This window comes from Lithobates pipiens, unplaced genomic scaffold (assembly GCF_037356315.1).
Source record: "Lithobates pipiens isolate NorthernLeopardFrog02 unplaced genomic scaffold, aLitPip1_a1.2 Scaffold_18, whole genome shotgun sequence".
Lineage (NCBI taxonomy): Eukaryota > Metazoa > Chordata > Amphibia > Anura > Ranidae > Lithobates > Lithobates pipiens.
Window position 1 is genome coordinate 282123238 of NW_027507758.1, and position 14484 is coordinate 282137721.

A 14484-nucleotide genomic window follows, 5' to 3' on the forward strand; every position below is an offset into this window, starting at 1 on the left:
CAGTCTTGGATCACCCACAGCTACCAAGCACCTGAAGCTGATGTAACCGAATAATTTTTTTTGAAATACCACATCCCTTCAAGACTGCCTATGCTGATGCTGAGTGACTGTCCTGTTATGTTGATTGTCTATCCTCTTCCTCCTCCGCTGATATGTTGGAAGAACATTTTTGGTTCTGGGTGATGCCAGCAGCCCAATTTTTCTGCCCCTGTTTAACAGGGGCATTTAATTACAATTTTTGATGCAATGCTTTGCAGCAGGGCTAATTCCTGCAATAAAACTAGAGTATATGGCAGAGGTTGGAGTGTGGTGGCACCAGCACCAGTGCCTAAGGCCCAATTTTTCTGCCCCTGTTTAACAGGGGCGTTTAAGTACAATTTTTGATGCAATGCTTTGCAGCAGGGCTAATTCCTGCAATAAAACTAGAGTATATGGCAGAGGTTGGAGTGTGGTGGCACCAGCACCAGTGCCTAAGGCCCAATTTTTCTGCCCCTGATTAACAGGGGCGTTTAAGTACAATTTTTGATGCAATGCTTTGCAGCAGGGCTAATTCCTGCAATAAAACTAGAGTATATGGCAGAGGTTGCAGTGTGATGGCACCAGTGCCTAAGGCCCAATTTTTCTGCCCCTGTTTAACAGGGACATGTAATTACAATTCTTGATATAATATTTCACAGGAGGGCCCCTTCCTGTGCCCACCCAGAGTAACGTTGAGGACTTATAGTGTTGTGGCACCAGCACCACAACCACCAAAGGTCAATTTTTATACCACTGTTCAACAATGGCATGTAATTACAATTCTTGATATAATCGTTCACAGCAGGGCGCTCCAGCGCCCACCAAGAGTCACTTTGAGGGCTTACAATGTTGTGGCAAAACCAACACCTTGTTCTGCCATTTCTGCAGAGCATATAGGGCAGGCCCCTACTTTCAAACATCCAACTTACAAACATCAGACAGCAGCAAGTGAGATGAAAAAAGATGGACGACAAAACAAATTATACAGGGGTGATAACCCTTCCCTATGTTTTCCAAAAAGCTTAAAAATAATTTTTTTGACTGGAGCTACACTTTAAAAATGTACCAGTTGAAAATTACAAACAGATTCAACTTAACACAACAAACCTACACAGTCCCTGTCTTGTTTGCACCGCCTGTATACTGCTGTTCTGAGTATATAGGGCCTGGGGGCCACACGCATTTCCTTTTTTTAATATGGGTACGGGGTTCCCCTTAATATGCGTACAAGACCCAAATAGGCTGGTAATGGGCAGGGAGGGCTACCCATGCCATTTTTCTCAATGATTTTCAACCATATTGCAGGAACCAGATATAACATTAAAACCGCAAGCAGTTTTAAATGGTGTTATTTCCGTTTAATGTCATTTTGTGCAGGGACTGTTCTAAACACGGGAAACACATGGCACTTCACAGGCATACTACAGACACCCCCCAGGCACCATATTTAAAGGAATATTTCACTTTTTTTTTTCACTTTAATCGTCATTAAAATCAGTGCTCCCGCCAAAACGGCCGTTTTTAAAACCTTTTTTTGCATTGACCCATGTCCCCTGAGGCAGGAGTCAGGTCCCCAAACCCTTTTTAGGACAGTATCTTGCATATTAGCCGTTAAAATGAGCACTTTCCATTTCGAACGTTCGAGTCCCATAGACTTCAATGGGGTTCTAACGTTCGTTTCGAACGCGGGGTCCGTTCGAAAGTTCTGGTGCGAACTGAACCGGGGGGTGTTCGGCTCATCCCTACTTGTCACTATGACAGTGGCAGATTCTTAAAGAAAACTGCAAGCAGGCAGCTGTTTTTTTTGTAGAAGAGACATGCTATGTCTCTTCTGCAATAATACACACTTAACTGCCAGCTCGCAGTTCTTTACTGTTTGTACCCTGAAAACCTGGCACCCGGGGAGAAGATGACAGCGGCTGGTGAGGGATTTAACCACTAAATCACTGGAAGGTAGATGTGAGTATAATATGGAGTTTGGTTCCGCTTTAGTGTAGCTAAAATTTAAATACAGAAAAATCAGCACAGGGGACATAACTTACATTCAGCAGGATGTGTCCATTTTACTATATCCTCTTCTGTTATTAGAAATCTTCCTCTGTCACTTTCAGTGCTGTGCCCCGAAATTTAAAGAGTGCCTACGACACCCTTTATGAATTCCCTAAAGGAATGACAATCATCCACAACTTCAATCAAGATAGTGGTTACATGTATGACTATGTGTAAAGCTGCTAAACAATTAATAATACCTCCTTTAGAATACCTACAGCTGTGTAGCACAAGGGACTACTTGAGTAGCTACAGACTGAAGTAGGTATCCACACCACATAGTTGGTGGTAAACAGTAGCGGTAAACAGTGGAGCCCTTGTCAGTCTAATGTCACCAGCATAGTTCCACCTAGTGACAGAAGAGAAAAGGTGCAGCAATTCCAGAATTAGAGGGGAATCAGTGGATCTACCAACAATTGATCAGGTCAATTACTACCTGTCAAACTAGCTACCTCTTAGATCAGGTCAATTACTACCTGTCCAGGGCCGTCTTTAATTTTGATTGGGCCCTGGGCAAACATTTTCTTGGGGCCCCCCCCCCTCCATTCTGAGACATAAAAAAAATAGCAGGTAGACTCAAAATCAGTTTACTGCAGCAGATCACGCAGTGATTGCAATTGTTTGCCAGAGGTTACAGCCTATCCTTACTGATCGCTGGGTGGTTGCTAGAGGTTACAACACATAATTTCTGCTTGCCGATTGGTTGCTAAAGGTTAATGCACATCATAACCACTTACTGATTGGCTGCTAGAGATTAAAGCAGATCACTACTGTTCGCTGATTGGTTGCTACAGGCTAATACACATCATTACCTCTCACTGAGCAGTGGAGCAATCCTAAATAATTGAGCAAGTAAAGGGGCACATTAATACACATACTACAGGAGAGTGTCAGAGAGTGCAGACATACTACAGGAGAGGTTCAGAGACTGCAGACATACTACAGGAGACAATCAGAGACTGCGGACATACTGCAGGAGACAATCAGAGACTGCGGACATACTGCAGGAGACAATCGGAGACTGCGGACATACTACAGGAGACAATCAGAGACTGTGAACATATGGCAGGAGACAATCAGAGACTGCGGACATACTGCAGGAGACAATCAGAGACTGGCGACATACTGCAGGAGACAGACACTGGCGACATACTGCAGGAGACAGAGACTGGGGACATACTACAGGAGACAATCAGAGACTGCGAACATACTGCAGGAGACAATCAGAGACTGCAAACATACTGCAGGAGACAATCAGAGACTGCGGACATACTGCAGGAGACAATCAGAGACTGCAGACATACTGCAGGAGACAATCAGAGACTGCAGACATACTGCAGGAGACAATAAGAGACTGCGGACATACTGCAGGAGGCAATCAGACTGCGGATACACCGCAGGAGACAATCAAAGACTGCGGACATACTGCAGGATACAATCAAAGACTGCGGAAATACTGCAGGATACAATAAGAGACTGCGGTCATACTGCAGGAGACAATCAGAGACTGCGGACATACTGCAGGAGACCATAAGAGACTGCGGACATACTGCAGGAGACAATCTGAGACTGCGGACATACTGCAGGAGACAATTAGAGACTGCGGACATACTGCAGGAGACAATCAGAGACTGCGGACATACTGAAGGAGACAATAAGAGACTGCGGACATACTGCAGGAGACAGACACTGGCGACATACTGCAGGAGACAGAGACTGGGGACATACTACAGGAGACAATCAGAGACTGCGAACATACTGCAGGAGACAATCAGAGACTGCAAACATACTGCAGGAGACAATCAGAGACTGCGGACATACTGCAGGAGACAATCAGAGACTGCAGACATACTGCAGGAGACAATCAGAGACTGCAGACATACTGCAGGAGACAATAAGAGACTGCGGACATACTGCAGGAGGCAATCAGACTGCGGATACACCGCAGGAGACAATCAAAGACTGCGGACATACTGCAGGATACAATCAAAGACTGCGGAAATACTGCAGGAGACAATAAGAGACTGCGGTCATGCTGCAGGAGACAATCAGAGACTGCGGACATACTGCAGGAGACCATAAGAGACTGCGGACATACTGCAGGAGACAATCGGAGACTGCGGACATACTGCAGGAGACAATTAGAGACTGCGGACATACTGCAGGAGACAATCAGAGACTGCGGACATACTGAAGGAGACAATAAGAGACTGCGGACATACTGCAGGAGACAATCAGAGACTGCGGACAAACTGCAGGAGACAATCAAAGACTGCGGACATACTGCAGGAGACAATCAAAGACTGCGGACATACTGCAGGAGACAATCAAAGACTGCGGACATACTGCAGGAGACAATCAGAGACTGCGGACATACCGCAGGAGACAATCAGACTGCGGACATACCGCAGGAGACAATCAGAGACTGCGAACATACTGCAGGAGACAATCAAAGACTGCGGACGTACTGCAGGAGACAATCAGAGACTGCGCACATACTGCAGGAGACAATCATAGACTGCGGACATACTGCAGGAGACAATCAGAGACTGCGGACATACTGCAGGAGACAATCAAAGACTGCAGACATACTGCAGGAGACAATCAAAGACTGCGGACATACTACAGGAGACAATCAGAGACTGCGGACATACTGCAGGAGACAATCAGAGACTGCGGACATACCGCAGGAGACAATCAGACTGCGGACATACCGCAGGAGACAATCAGAGACTGCGAACATACTGCAGGAGACAATCAAAGACTGTGGACGTACTGCAGGAGACAATCAGAGACTGCGCACATACTGCAGGAGACAATCATAGACTGCGGACATACTGCAGGAGACAATCAGAGACTGCGGACATACTGCAGGAGACAATCAAAGACTGCAGACATACTGCAGGAGACAATCAAAGACTGCGGACATACTACAGGAGACAATCAGAGACTGCGGACATACTGCAGGAGACAATCAGAGACTGCGTACATGCTACAGGTGATGGTCAGAGAACTTTCAGCAACGCACAGCTTGACAGTTGAATAACACAGCTCAGGGTTTAAGCAGTCAGGCATTTTATGGGTGCAAGAACATACCTGGGCAGCCAAACACACTACATACATTTAGAGGTATGTGGGCGGGGCTTTCATTCTCTGATCTCACTACAACAGCTGGGAGCTCCATTGATGCTTTGTAGGGGGGCCCCGTCACCCGTGAATTGGGGCCCCAAATTAAGGTTTTGCAGAGTGGGCGGGGCGGGAGCTCCACTGACGCTCCCACTTTGTCCGTTTTTGTTGCTTTTTGTGTTCATACTGGAGGCATATTACCACCTCTTGTCCCAATGGCACAGTGGACTATATCTTTTTGCACTTTGATGGTGTGCTAGTGACATTTTTACTGGTTGTAGACTTGTTTGATGGTGCTGTCCATCAGTTGGTACCATAGCACCAGTGATTCCAAAGGCCTGAAGGAGTGCACTGAACTCTATGAATGTTTGATCTCACAGACAGCAGTTAACCCTGGCCAATGTTATAGCCTTTCACCTCTCTATCCAAAAGTAAAAAAGTTTAGACTACCTTAAAGTGGATGTAAACCTGATTCATGAAATGTCAGCTGGGCACATAGATCTGCAGTGATGTCTTATCTCTCTTCAAAGCCCTGAGTCCCGTGTCTTTCTCCTGCTCCGTTCTTCTGTTATCAGCCCGATAACTCCTGAAAAGTTCTCTGTCAATTGAGATAAAGGCAGCCAGAGTTTTGTGTTTGGGAGAATGCTATAAATAGATTAGCACAGAGCTGAATGATTCAAGAGAGTCTCTACCTATGAGAAAAGGGGATGTGTGCCTTTCCTCCAATCAGGTGTCTTGACTGTATACCCAGGCTTCACTGCACTGCTGAACAGGAAGAGAAAATCTCCTAACAGGATCTGAACTTTCTAAAGAATATATAAAGCTGAAGACAGCAGATATACATGTAAAACCTATGTAGGGAGATTTGTTTCATCCCTGTGTATCATCTGAGGTTGTTCAATTACTTCACTGGATATACAGTGTGTGAGGGTTTACATCCACTTTAAAGTTCAACACCAGTCAAAATGGTTTATTATATTTTCAACAGAGCATGGAAAGGCCTGGAACCTCTGTCAGGCTTTGACTGCCTGTGTCCTTATTAGTGATGTTTCTCATAGGCATACATGTAACTGCTAGCCTGATTGAAGTTGTGGATGATTGTTCTTCCTCTGAGACCTCTACCTATACCAATTAATAAAACATACTGTATGACCGATGTTTTAGCCTTTTACCTCTGTATCCCAAATTTAAAAAGTTTAGACTGTACTTCTACCTTAACCACTTGCCTATTGGGCACTTTTACCCCCTTCCTGCCTAGGACAGTTTTCAGCTTTCAGCATTGTCACATTTTGAATGACAATTGCGTAGTCATGCAGCACTGTACCCAAACAAAATTTTTATAATTTTTTTCACACAAATAGAGCTTTCTTTTGGTGGTAGTAATCGCCACTGGATTTTTTTTTTTTTGATAAACAAACAAAAAAAGACTGAAAATTTTGAAAAAATAAATTTTTTTTTTTTTCATAGTTTGTTATAAAATTTTGCAAACAGGTAATTTTTCTCCTTCACTGATGAGGCTGCACTGATGGGTACTGATAGTGCAGCCTATCAGTACCCATTAGTGCAGCCTATCAGTGCCCATTAGTGCAGCCTGATGAGGCGACACTGATACCCTGTTTCCCCTAAAATAAGACCTAGCATGAGTGTCGGTGATGGCTGCAATATAAGCCCTACCCCCCAAATAGACCCCATCCTCTTTCCCCAAAAATAAGCCCTACCCTGAGAATAAGACATAGAAGGACTTTAACTAGGCCTTTTTTGGGGGGTAGGGCTTATATTGCAGCCATGGTTGACAATCACGCTAGGTCTTATTTTAGGGGAAACAGGGTAGGTGGCACTGATGGGCACTGATGACATCGGCACTGATAATCAGTGACCTGATTATCAGTGCCGATGTCCCTTTAACACATATCGACTTTCTTTTTCTGTCCTCACGCTGACAGTGCAGCGAGAAAAAAGCCGATAACTGGCTTGTGTTGACATCCGTGATCAGCTGTCATTGGACACAGCTGATCACATGGTAAAGGGCCGCTGTGATTGGCCCTTTACCCCGATCTGTCATCAGCTGAGTCCAGGGGGCACGCGGGAAGTGCAATTATGGGAGGACATCAATAGATGCCCTCCCAGCAAAGTAAGCCTGCGCTGCAGCCATCATTCAGCTATAGTGCAAGCAGAAACAGGTTAAAACTTGACTCTAGTCAAAATGGTTTATTAAGTTTTGGACAGAGCATGGAAAGGGCTGGAACCTTTGGCAGGATTTTACTGTTTGTGTCCTTATCAGGAATGTTTCTCCTCACCTGCAACTAGGAAAATAAAATGTAAGAACTCTCTCCAACAGGGACAAATAAAAAAGCTAAAAACTTTTTTAGTAAAGTAATGCAGGTTTAGAACTCCTGGCATTGTTTCATTGCAGTCTGTGCCTTCCTGCCCTAGTGATTATCTCAATTTAAAGGCATCACAGGGACAGGAAGTGAGATGGCATCTACCCAATTAGGTCGCAGATGGAAAAATAAACTGACATTATAAACCTACCTTGTATTTTCCACCTGCATAAGATGTGCATTAATCAAGTCATTTTTAGGTTGTTGTTTTTTTGTCCTGTATGTATACCCTATAGTAGAGTAAATCTTAATTTCTATGTCGGGTTTCTGTTTGTGCTCTAATATGGGGCAGGTTGTGTATGATCTCTGTATTTAAAAAAATTACATTTCCTGTGAAGAAACTACATATTCCACAATCCCTGAGTCTAGTGCTCTGCAGGTGAGGGCTAAACAGTAATTTAATCTGGCACAGACACAAACCAGCAGAGTAGTAACAGAGAGATCACCATACAGTCTTTCATCGCATTAGTATTCCTACATTTGTGATGCAACACAGAGGAAATGGTAAGGCCTGTCCCTTTAGAAAACAGGAATGAGCTAGGTGAATGAATACATGGACATAGGGAAATGTCAGCCCTGACACTACAAACTGTAGTCACAACATGTAAGCCCAGCATTACAAGGTAAAATAAACAAACAGCATGGATAATACAACTACACTAATATTTATTCAAAACAACAAAGACATTTGAAAGTGTACAATGCTTTTAACTCTACCCCATTCTATTAAAAACTAAACCAAATAAAAAAAATGTCTGTACTTAAAAATAATTTGTCCAGGATACCAGCTTTCATTATTATATTTGTATTTTGTGAATTTTACTTACAAACATAAACATGTTCATAATGATTACTTTGTCTCTTTAAAACAATTCCAAAAACTCTAATAATAAGTGAGGTGGACCTTTAAAGTAGAAAACCCATCAGTGTATCAGGTCATAATCATAGTCTTCATCATTTTCCATGTCAGGCAGTTCATTAAATTTGAGCTTTTTCTTGTATTCTTTTCTTTTGTCAAAGGTGTAGCTGCTCCCACAATGCCGTAACATAGTTTCAGAGGACATCCATCTTTCACCTCGGCAGTAACTTGGTTCGATACAATGTCCTTCTTTTATATCAGTTCCTTTATCAACTAATATATTTCTGACCTTCAGAAGTTTGCAAGTGCAGTTCCAGGGGTTACCATCTAAATAAAGGTGTTGCAAACGTGGCAAGCACTCCAAAACCTGGTGATCTAGGGAAGTGATTTTGTTATTTCGAAGGTTGAGAACCTGAAGCTGTTTCAAATTATTTACATCATGAATTCCAATGTGTTCAATTTTGTTGCCTTTGAGGTCTAACCGGGTAAGGGTCATCGGAAGCCTAAAAAAAATAAGAGCAGGAGCATAATTATCTTGACTTTAACCAGCTGAGCCCTAAACACAAGCTCCACTGGGCATGAGCCTTATTTATTTATTTGAGGTATTTTTACTGTACAGCATTAATAATTTACTCAGCACTTTAAATACTGTACATCCACATCGGTCCCTGGCCTGAAGAAGCTTACAATTCAAGGTTCCTACCTCACATACATACATACACATACTAGGAGCAGTTAAGACAGGAACCAATTAACCTACCAAAATGTCTTTATAGTGTGGGAGGAAACCAGAGTAGTGGAAGGGAATTCATGCAAGGACAGGGAGAACATGCAAACTCCATGTCCTGGCTGGGTTTCAAATTGAGTATGCTAGCCCTCTTCCTGCCACCAGCCACTATTGCAGACAACTCCCAGCTGTCAAAAATGACAGCAGAGACTTGCTCTGCATTACAGCAGTGGCTGCAGTAATTGCTGTGTAAAACAAAGCTTCTGGACGGGGTAACAGCCATTGTTTAGAAGTTTCAATGAGAAATACGATGTAACAACTCAAATATTTACTAATATTGTTTCATACATGAGCAGAGGTGACCTTTGATCTGCATGTCAGTTAAAGTGTATCTATGGTCAAAATTTAAAATCATATATTTCCTATTTATTTCCAGCCTATTCCTATTTTGGGAATTCTGTGACATATATTCAGTATACCCTGTGAGTAGGCACTGCTGTGTCATGGATTTTACAGAGCCTATCCTCGGAAGTATAGAGGTGCTCTGAGTTGAGATAGCCAGCCGACAGGAAGCACTCACAACATGTTATGAAAGGAGATTTTTCAAGTAAGCTTATATTGGTTTGTCAAAAACATTTCTGTATGTATTGTTGTTACAAAGCTGATGTTAAAAAATGAAAGTGTATGCTGTAACCAAAGATTTTTTTGATAAAACAAAAGAAAATCAGCACAAGGATATATTGCCTTCAACATGAAATGTTCCTTATTCTGCTGTGTCCTGGTTTGGCAGAAATCGTCCTCCTCCTAGGTACCCATTTGCCACCCCAACTTCCATAATCTTCTGGTGTGACTGGGGTTAAAGTGGATGTAAACCCTCTCCTATACCCAGTGAAGTGAACAGCCTCAGATGTTACACAGAAACTAATTTCCCTACATAAGTTTTACTTGTATATCTGCTGTCTTTCCCTTTCTACATTCTTTAGAACATGCACATCGTGTACCAAATCTTTCTTCCTTTTCCAGCAGTGGGTGTGTCGTCCGGGAATATACTGAGTGAGAGCTGATTGAAAGAAAGGCACACATCCCATCTCCACATAGGCAGAGAAATGAAGAAATATGCAGAGCTCTACTGTGACTAGACCAGCTCTCTGCTAATCTATCTCTAAGCACCCTCCCCGACACAAATTTCCAGCTGCCATTATCTTGTGTGTCGGAGAGCTTGTCAGAAGTGACTCTGCAGATAACAGAGGAACGGAACAGCAGAAAGACACGGCACTCAGAGCTTTGGAAAGAGATAATTAAACACTACGCATATCTGTGCTTAGGTCAAATTTAATGAATGGAGTTTACAACCACTTTTAAGAAATAAGGCAGTGTTGATGGGGGAATCCCTCCTGCTATAATCACTGCCAATAATTGCATGTAGAAATCTGACATGCTGGTAGTACCCAAATTGATTTATGGATTGACAATCAGTCTGCCCCTATATTGATCGAATCTCGGCCAGTCTCTGCTGAACTGGCCAAGATTTGAACCATCTATGACTGGCTTATGGGAGCTGAGCTCATCAAGAGTTCCAAACTATGCCCATCCTTGGTTTGCACTCTTTGAAATGGTCCATGGCCAACCAGGGGAGCTACACAAGTGCCATGTCCTACTCTCTCACTACCCCTTTGTAATGCGCCCCTAGACACCTTGTTTAATGCATGTGCTCTGTAGACTTGATTAATATAGCTACTGGCTCTGAATCAAATGAAGAAGAGCAGCAGTTTAATTTAATTTATTTTATTATATTATATATTTGCCAGTTTGACATCATCCACTGTCTAGTAGGTAACATACTTACCCCTGTGGAATTGAGGCCAGAAGGTTTTGTTCCATGGCCAAGTTGGACAAGTGAATACACCCTTGGAGTATTTTCTCTTCAAACTGAATCATTCCATTATTGTCCAGGAACAAATGTTTAAGGTTTGACAGTCCCTTTATGTCTTGTGCTGTCACTCTTGAAATCTGGTTATTACTGCAGTCAAGTCTCTGTAATTTGATTGGTAGTTTATTCGGGAGAGAAGAGAGGTGGTTCTTGGTCAGATCTAAAGAGGTAAGATTGACAATAGACTGGATACCATCTGCTGAGGAAAGTTGGTTCCCAGAAAGGTTAAGTTCAGATAGATTTTCCAACTGCTTTACATCTCGGACACGAACATTTTTTATATTATTCCTCTCAAGCTTTAAAGAAAGTAGTGATCGGGGAAGTTGCGCTGGAATTTTAGCCAGTTGGTTTCCTCCCAGCTTAAGAAATTGCAAGCTTGGAAAGTGTGAAAAGAAATTTTCATGAAAGAAGAGCATCTTGTTGTTCTCCAAGCTTAGGTATCTTAGTTGTGTCAGCTTAGCTGTTCCAGTTATGCTTTGCATTCCGTTACTGTCCAGGATCAGGCGCTGTATATTTGTCAACATAGAGAACGTGTCAAAGGACAATGTCACCAGTATGTTGTTCTGGATTTCAAGCACCTTTAGCTTGGTTAATCCATTAAAATCATAGTGATGAACAGAACGAATGGAATTGTCTCCAAGTTTCAAAACTTCCATGCTTGGTGGAAGTGATCTGGGAATAGTTGTTAACTTATTCTTCCATACTTCCAACACTATCAAGTTACTCAGTGCTTTAAATGTGTTATTTTCAGTTGTCTCTGTCCCACTGGAAAAGAGCACCAATTCTTGCAAACCAGACAGGCCAGCGAAGTCTGAGACCTGGGGAAAAAAGGAATTATAATATTAAATGCTATTAAATGTCTTTTATGCCTTTTTATGTATTAAATTCAAGATGTTTGCCATATAAATAGCTGACTTTAAAGTGTATCTTTGGCCACAAGTAGGACCATAAACTAAGATTTTCCCTATGCACTGTATTAACCACTTGCTTACTGGGCACTTAAACCCCCCTCTTGTCCAGATTAATTTTCAGCTTTCAGCGCTGTCGCACTTTGAATGACAATGGCGTGGTCATACAACACTGTGCTTTCTTTTGGTGGTATTTGATCACCTCTGCGGTTTTTTTTTGTTAAATTTTTTTTAAAAGAACGAATTAAAAAAAAAAAATTATTTTTATATTTTGTTATAAAATTTTGCAAACAGGTAATTTTTCTCCTTCATTGATGTACGCTGATGAGGCTGCACTGATGGGTACCGATGGGCTGCACTGATGGGCACCAATAGGACGGCACTGGTGGGCACTGATAGGTGGCACTGATAGGCAGCACTGAGAGGTGGCACTGAAGGCCATTGATAGGTGGCATTGGTGGGCACTGACAAGTGGCAACTAATAGGTGGCACTGATAGATGGCAGTGATGGGCACTAATGGGTGGCAGTGATGGGCACTGATGGGTTAAACTGAAAGGCAGCACTGCTAGGCACTGATGAGGCACTGATTGGCACCACTGGTAGGCATTGAGAGGTGACACTTGTGGGCATTGATAGGTGGCAGTGGTGGGCACTGTGGGCAATGACAGGTGTAACTTGGAGGCACAGAGGAGGAGGCAGATGTGCCTTCTTCCTCTTCGGGACTGATGTCCCTTGAGCATAAGCCAGTGACCGGCTTTTTTTTCTCCTCACGCTGTCAGCGTGAAGAGAAAAAAAAGCTGATTACCGATCGTTTGTTTATACACGTGATCAGCTGTCATTGGCTGACAGCTGATCACATGGAAAGGGGCCGGGATTGGCCCCTTACTCGGATCGGTGATCACCCGAGTCACGGTGACTCGGTGATCGCAGCAGGCGCCGCGCACGCCCTGCAGGGGGCTTTGCGCAGGGAGCGCGCAAAGGGGAGGACATTCTATGACAGCCTTCTGGAAATTCAGATCTGCGCTGTGGCTGTCATTCGGCTATAGCGTGCATTTTGCGAGTTGGTAGAGTAGGGACAGGTACCCAACCCAATAGGGACAGAACTAGCGGCAGGGAAAGAACAAAATGTGTAGGGTTTGCAAATTCTCTGGACATTCTCTGTTCCTGCTTGGGCACAGGGCGGCAAGGCCAAATCCTGCCTCTCTCAACAGGCGCTGTCAGTTTGGCTGAATCCTGCTCTCTACATGCTGTTGGACCATTAAGGGTTCCCAGCTGGGCTGCCCTCCCACTGGATTATTTGTAAACTGTCATTGTATTATTTCAATACATGTTCTTTCATTGCACTGCGACTGTGTGTGTTATTGCCACCGCACCACACTGCAACCTACCTACATGTTACTTCAGCAAGTTAAAGGATAAGTTCCCTTTTTAGAAAAAAATAATAAATGCACATTTTTTTGCAGGTAAAAAAATGTGCATGTATACAGTATATATTTTTTTGAGCCTGTAAAGCATTGCACCAGTGCTCATCAGATAATTGGTGCCATGCAAGTCTCCTCCAGATCTGTCAGAGTATCTGTGTGAGTTTTGGCTGTACTTCTCCTGTACTTCTCCTGTACTTCTCCTGTCTGGAAATGTTACTGGTAAAGCTGGCCATATGCTAATAGAATTTCACTTAAAAAATTTCATTTTAAGAACACTCCTTTGATGGAATCAAATTGGCATTCGTTTTCAACCTTAGTGATAATTAGATTTGTAAGAGAAGGATGGATTTATTTTTTTCTGGAACAAACACATTTCCAACAGTAAATGTGGTTTTCATTTTAAAATTGAATGTTACAAGCAAACAAAATTTTGAAGAACTTGTGAATGACATTTATTATCAGGTCATCGAATGTAACCAGAATTTTTTAAAAATCTACTAATGTATGGCTAATTTACCACAGCAACTGATTGTAAAAGCTTTTAGCCCTTGTACACACGGTCAGAGAATCTGTCGGAATGTGTCCTATCGGACCGTGTCGTCGGATAATCCGACTGTGTGTGGTATGCATCGGACTGATTCCGTCGGAATATCCGTCGGACCCAATTTTCCAACATGTTGGAAATATTTCCCGACCAACTGGGCTGATTGGACATACTCCGATCATGTGTAGAGAATTTTGATCGGACCAAGTGCCACGCATGCTCAGATCAAATTCCTACATCAAAGCTATTGGCTACTAGCCTGAATGTAGTCCCATCGTAACGAAATTACGTCATCACGTTCTGAAAGATTGGATTTTTTCGCCAACTTTGTCCGACCGTGTGTATGCAACAGTTTCGGACAAGATCCGACGGACAAAATCCGATGGGCAAAATCCGACGGATTTGGTTGTGGAAATCTCCGACCGTGTGTACAGGGGCTTAGTCTGTTTCTACGTGCAAATGCATCACTGGATTGCTTTGTATAGGATACAACTTTGAGAAAAGAAACAGAGAGCTG

General features: G+C 43.0%; 1 protein-coding gene across 1 annotated transcript; it reads right to left on the bottom strand.

Annotated features, from left to right (window-relative positions):
• Window positions 1-8497: 8497 nt before the first annotated feature.
• Window positions 8498-13656, bottom strand: LOC143986705 (nephrocan-like). The gene is made up of 3 exons (XM_077485113.1): window positions 13597-13656; window positions 11007-11908; window positions 8498-8936 (listed from the first exon to the last, which is right to left on the bottom strand). The coding sequence occupies exons 1-3, from the start codon at window positions 13654-13656 to the stop codon at window positions 8498-8500; spliced, it is 1401 nt and encodes a 466-aa protein (XP_077341239.1).
• Between the last annotated feature and the right edge of the window lie 828 nt (window positions 13657-14484).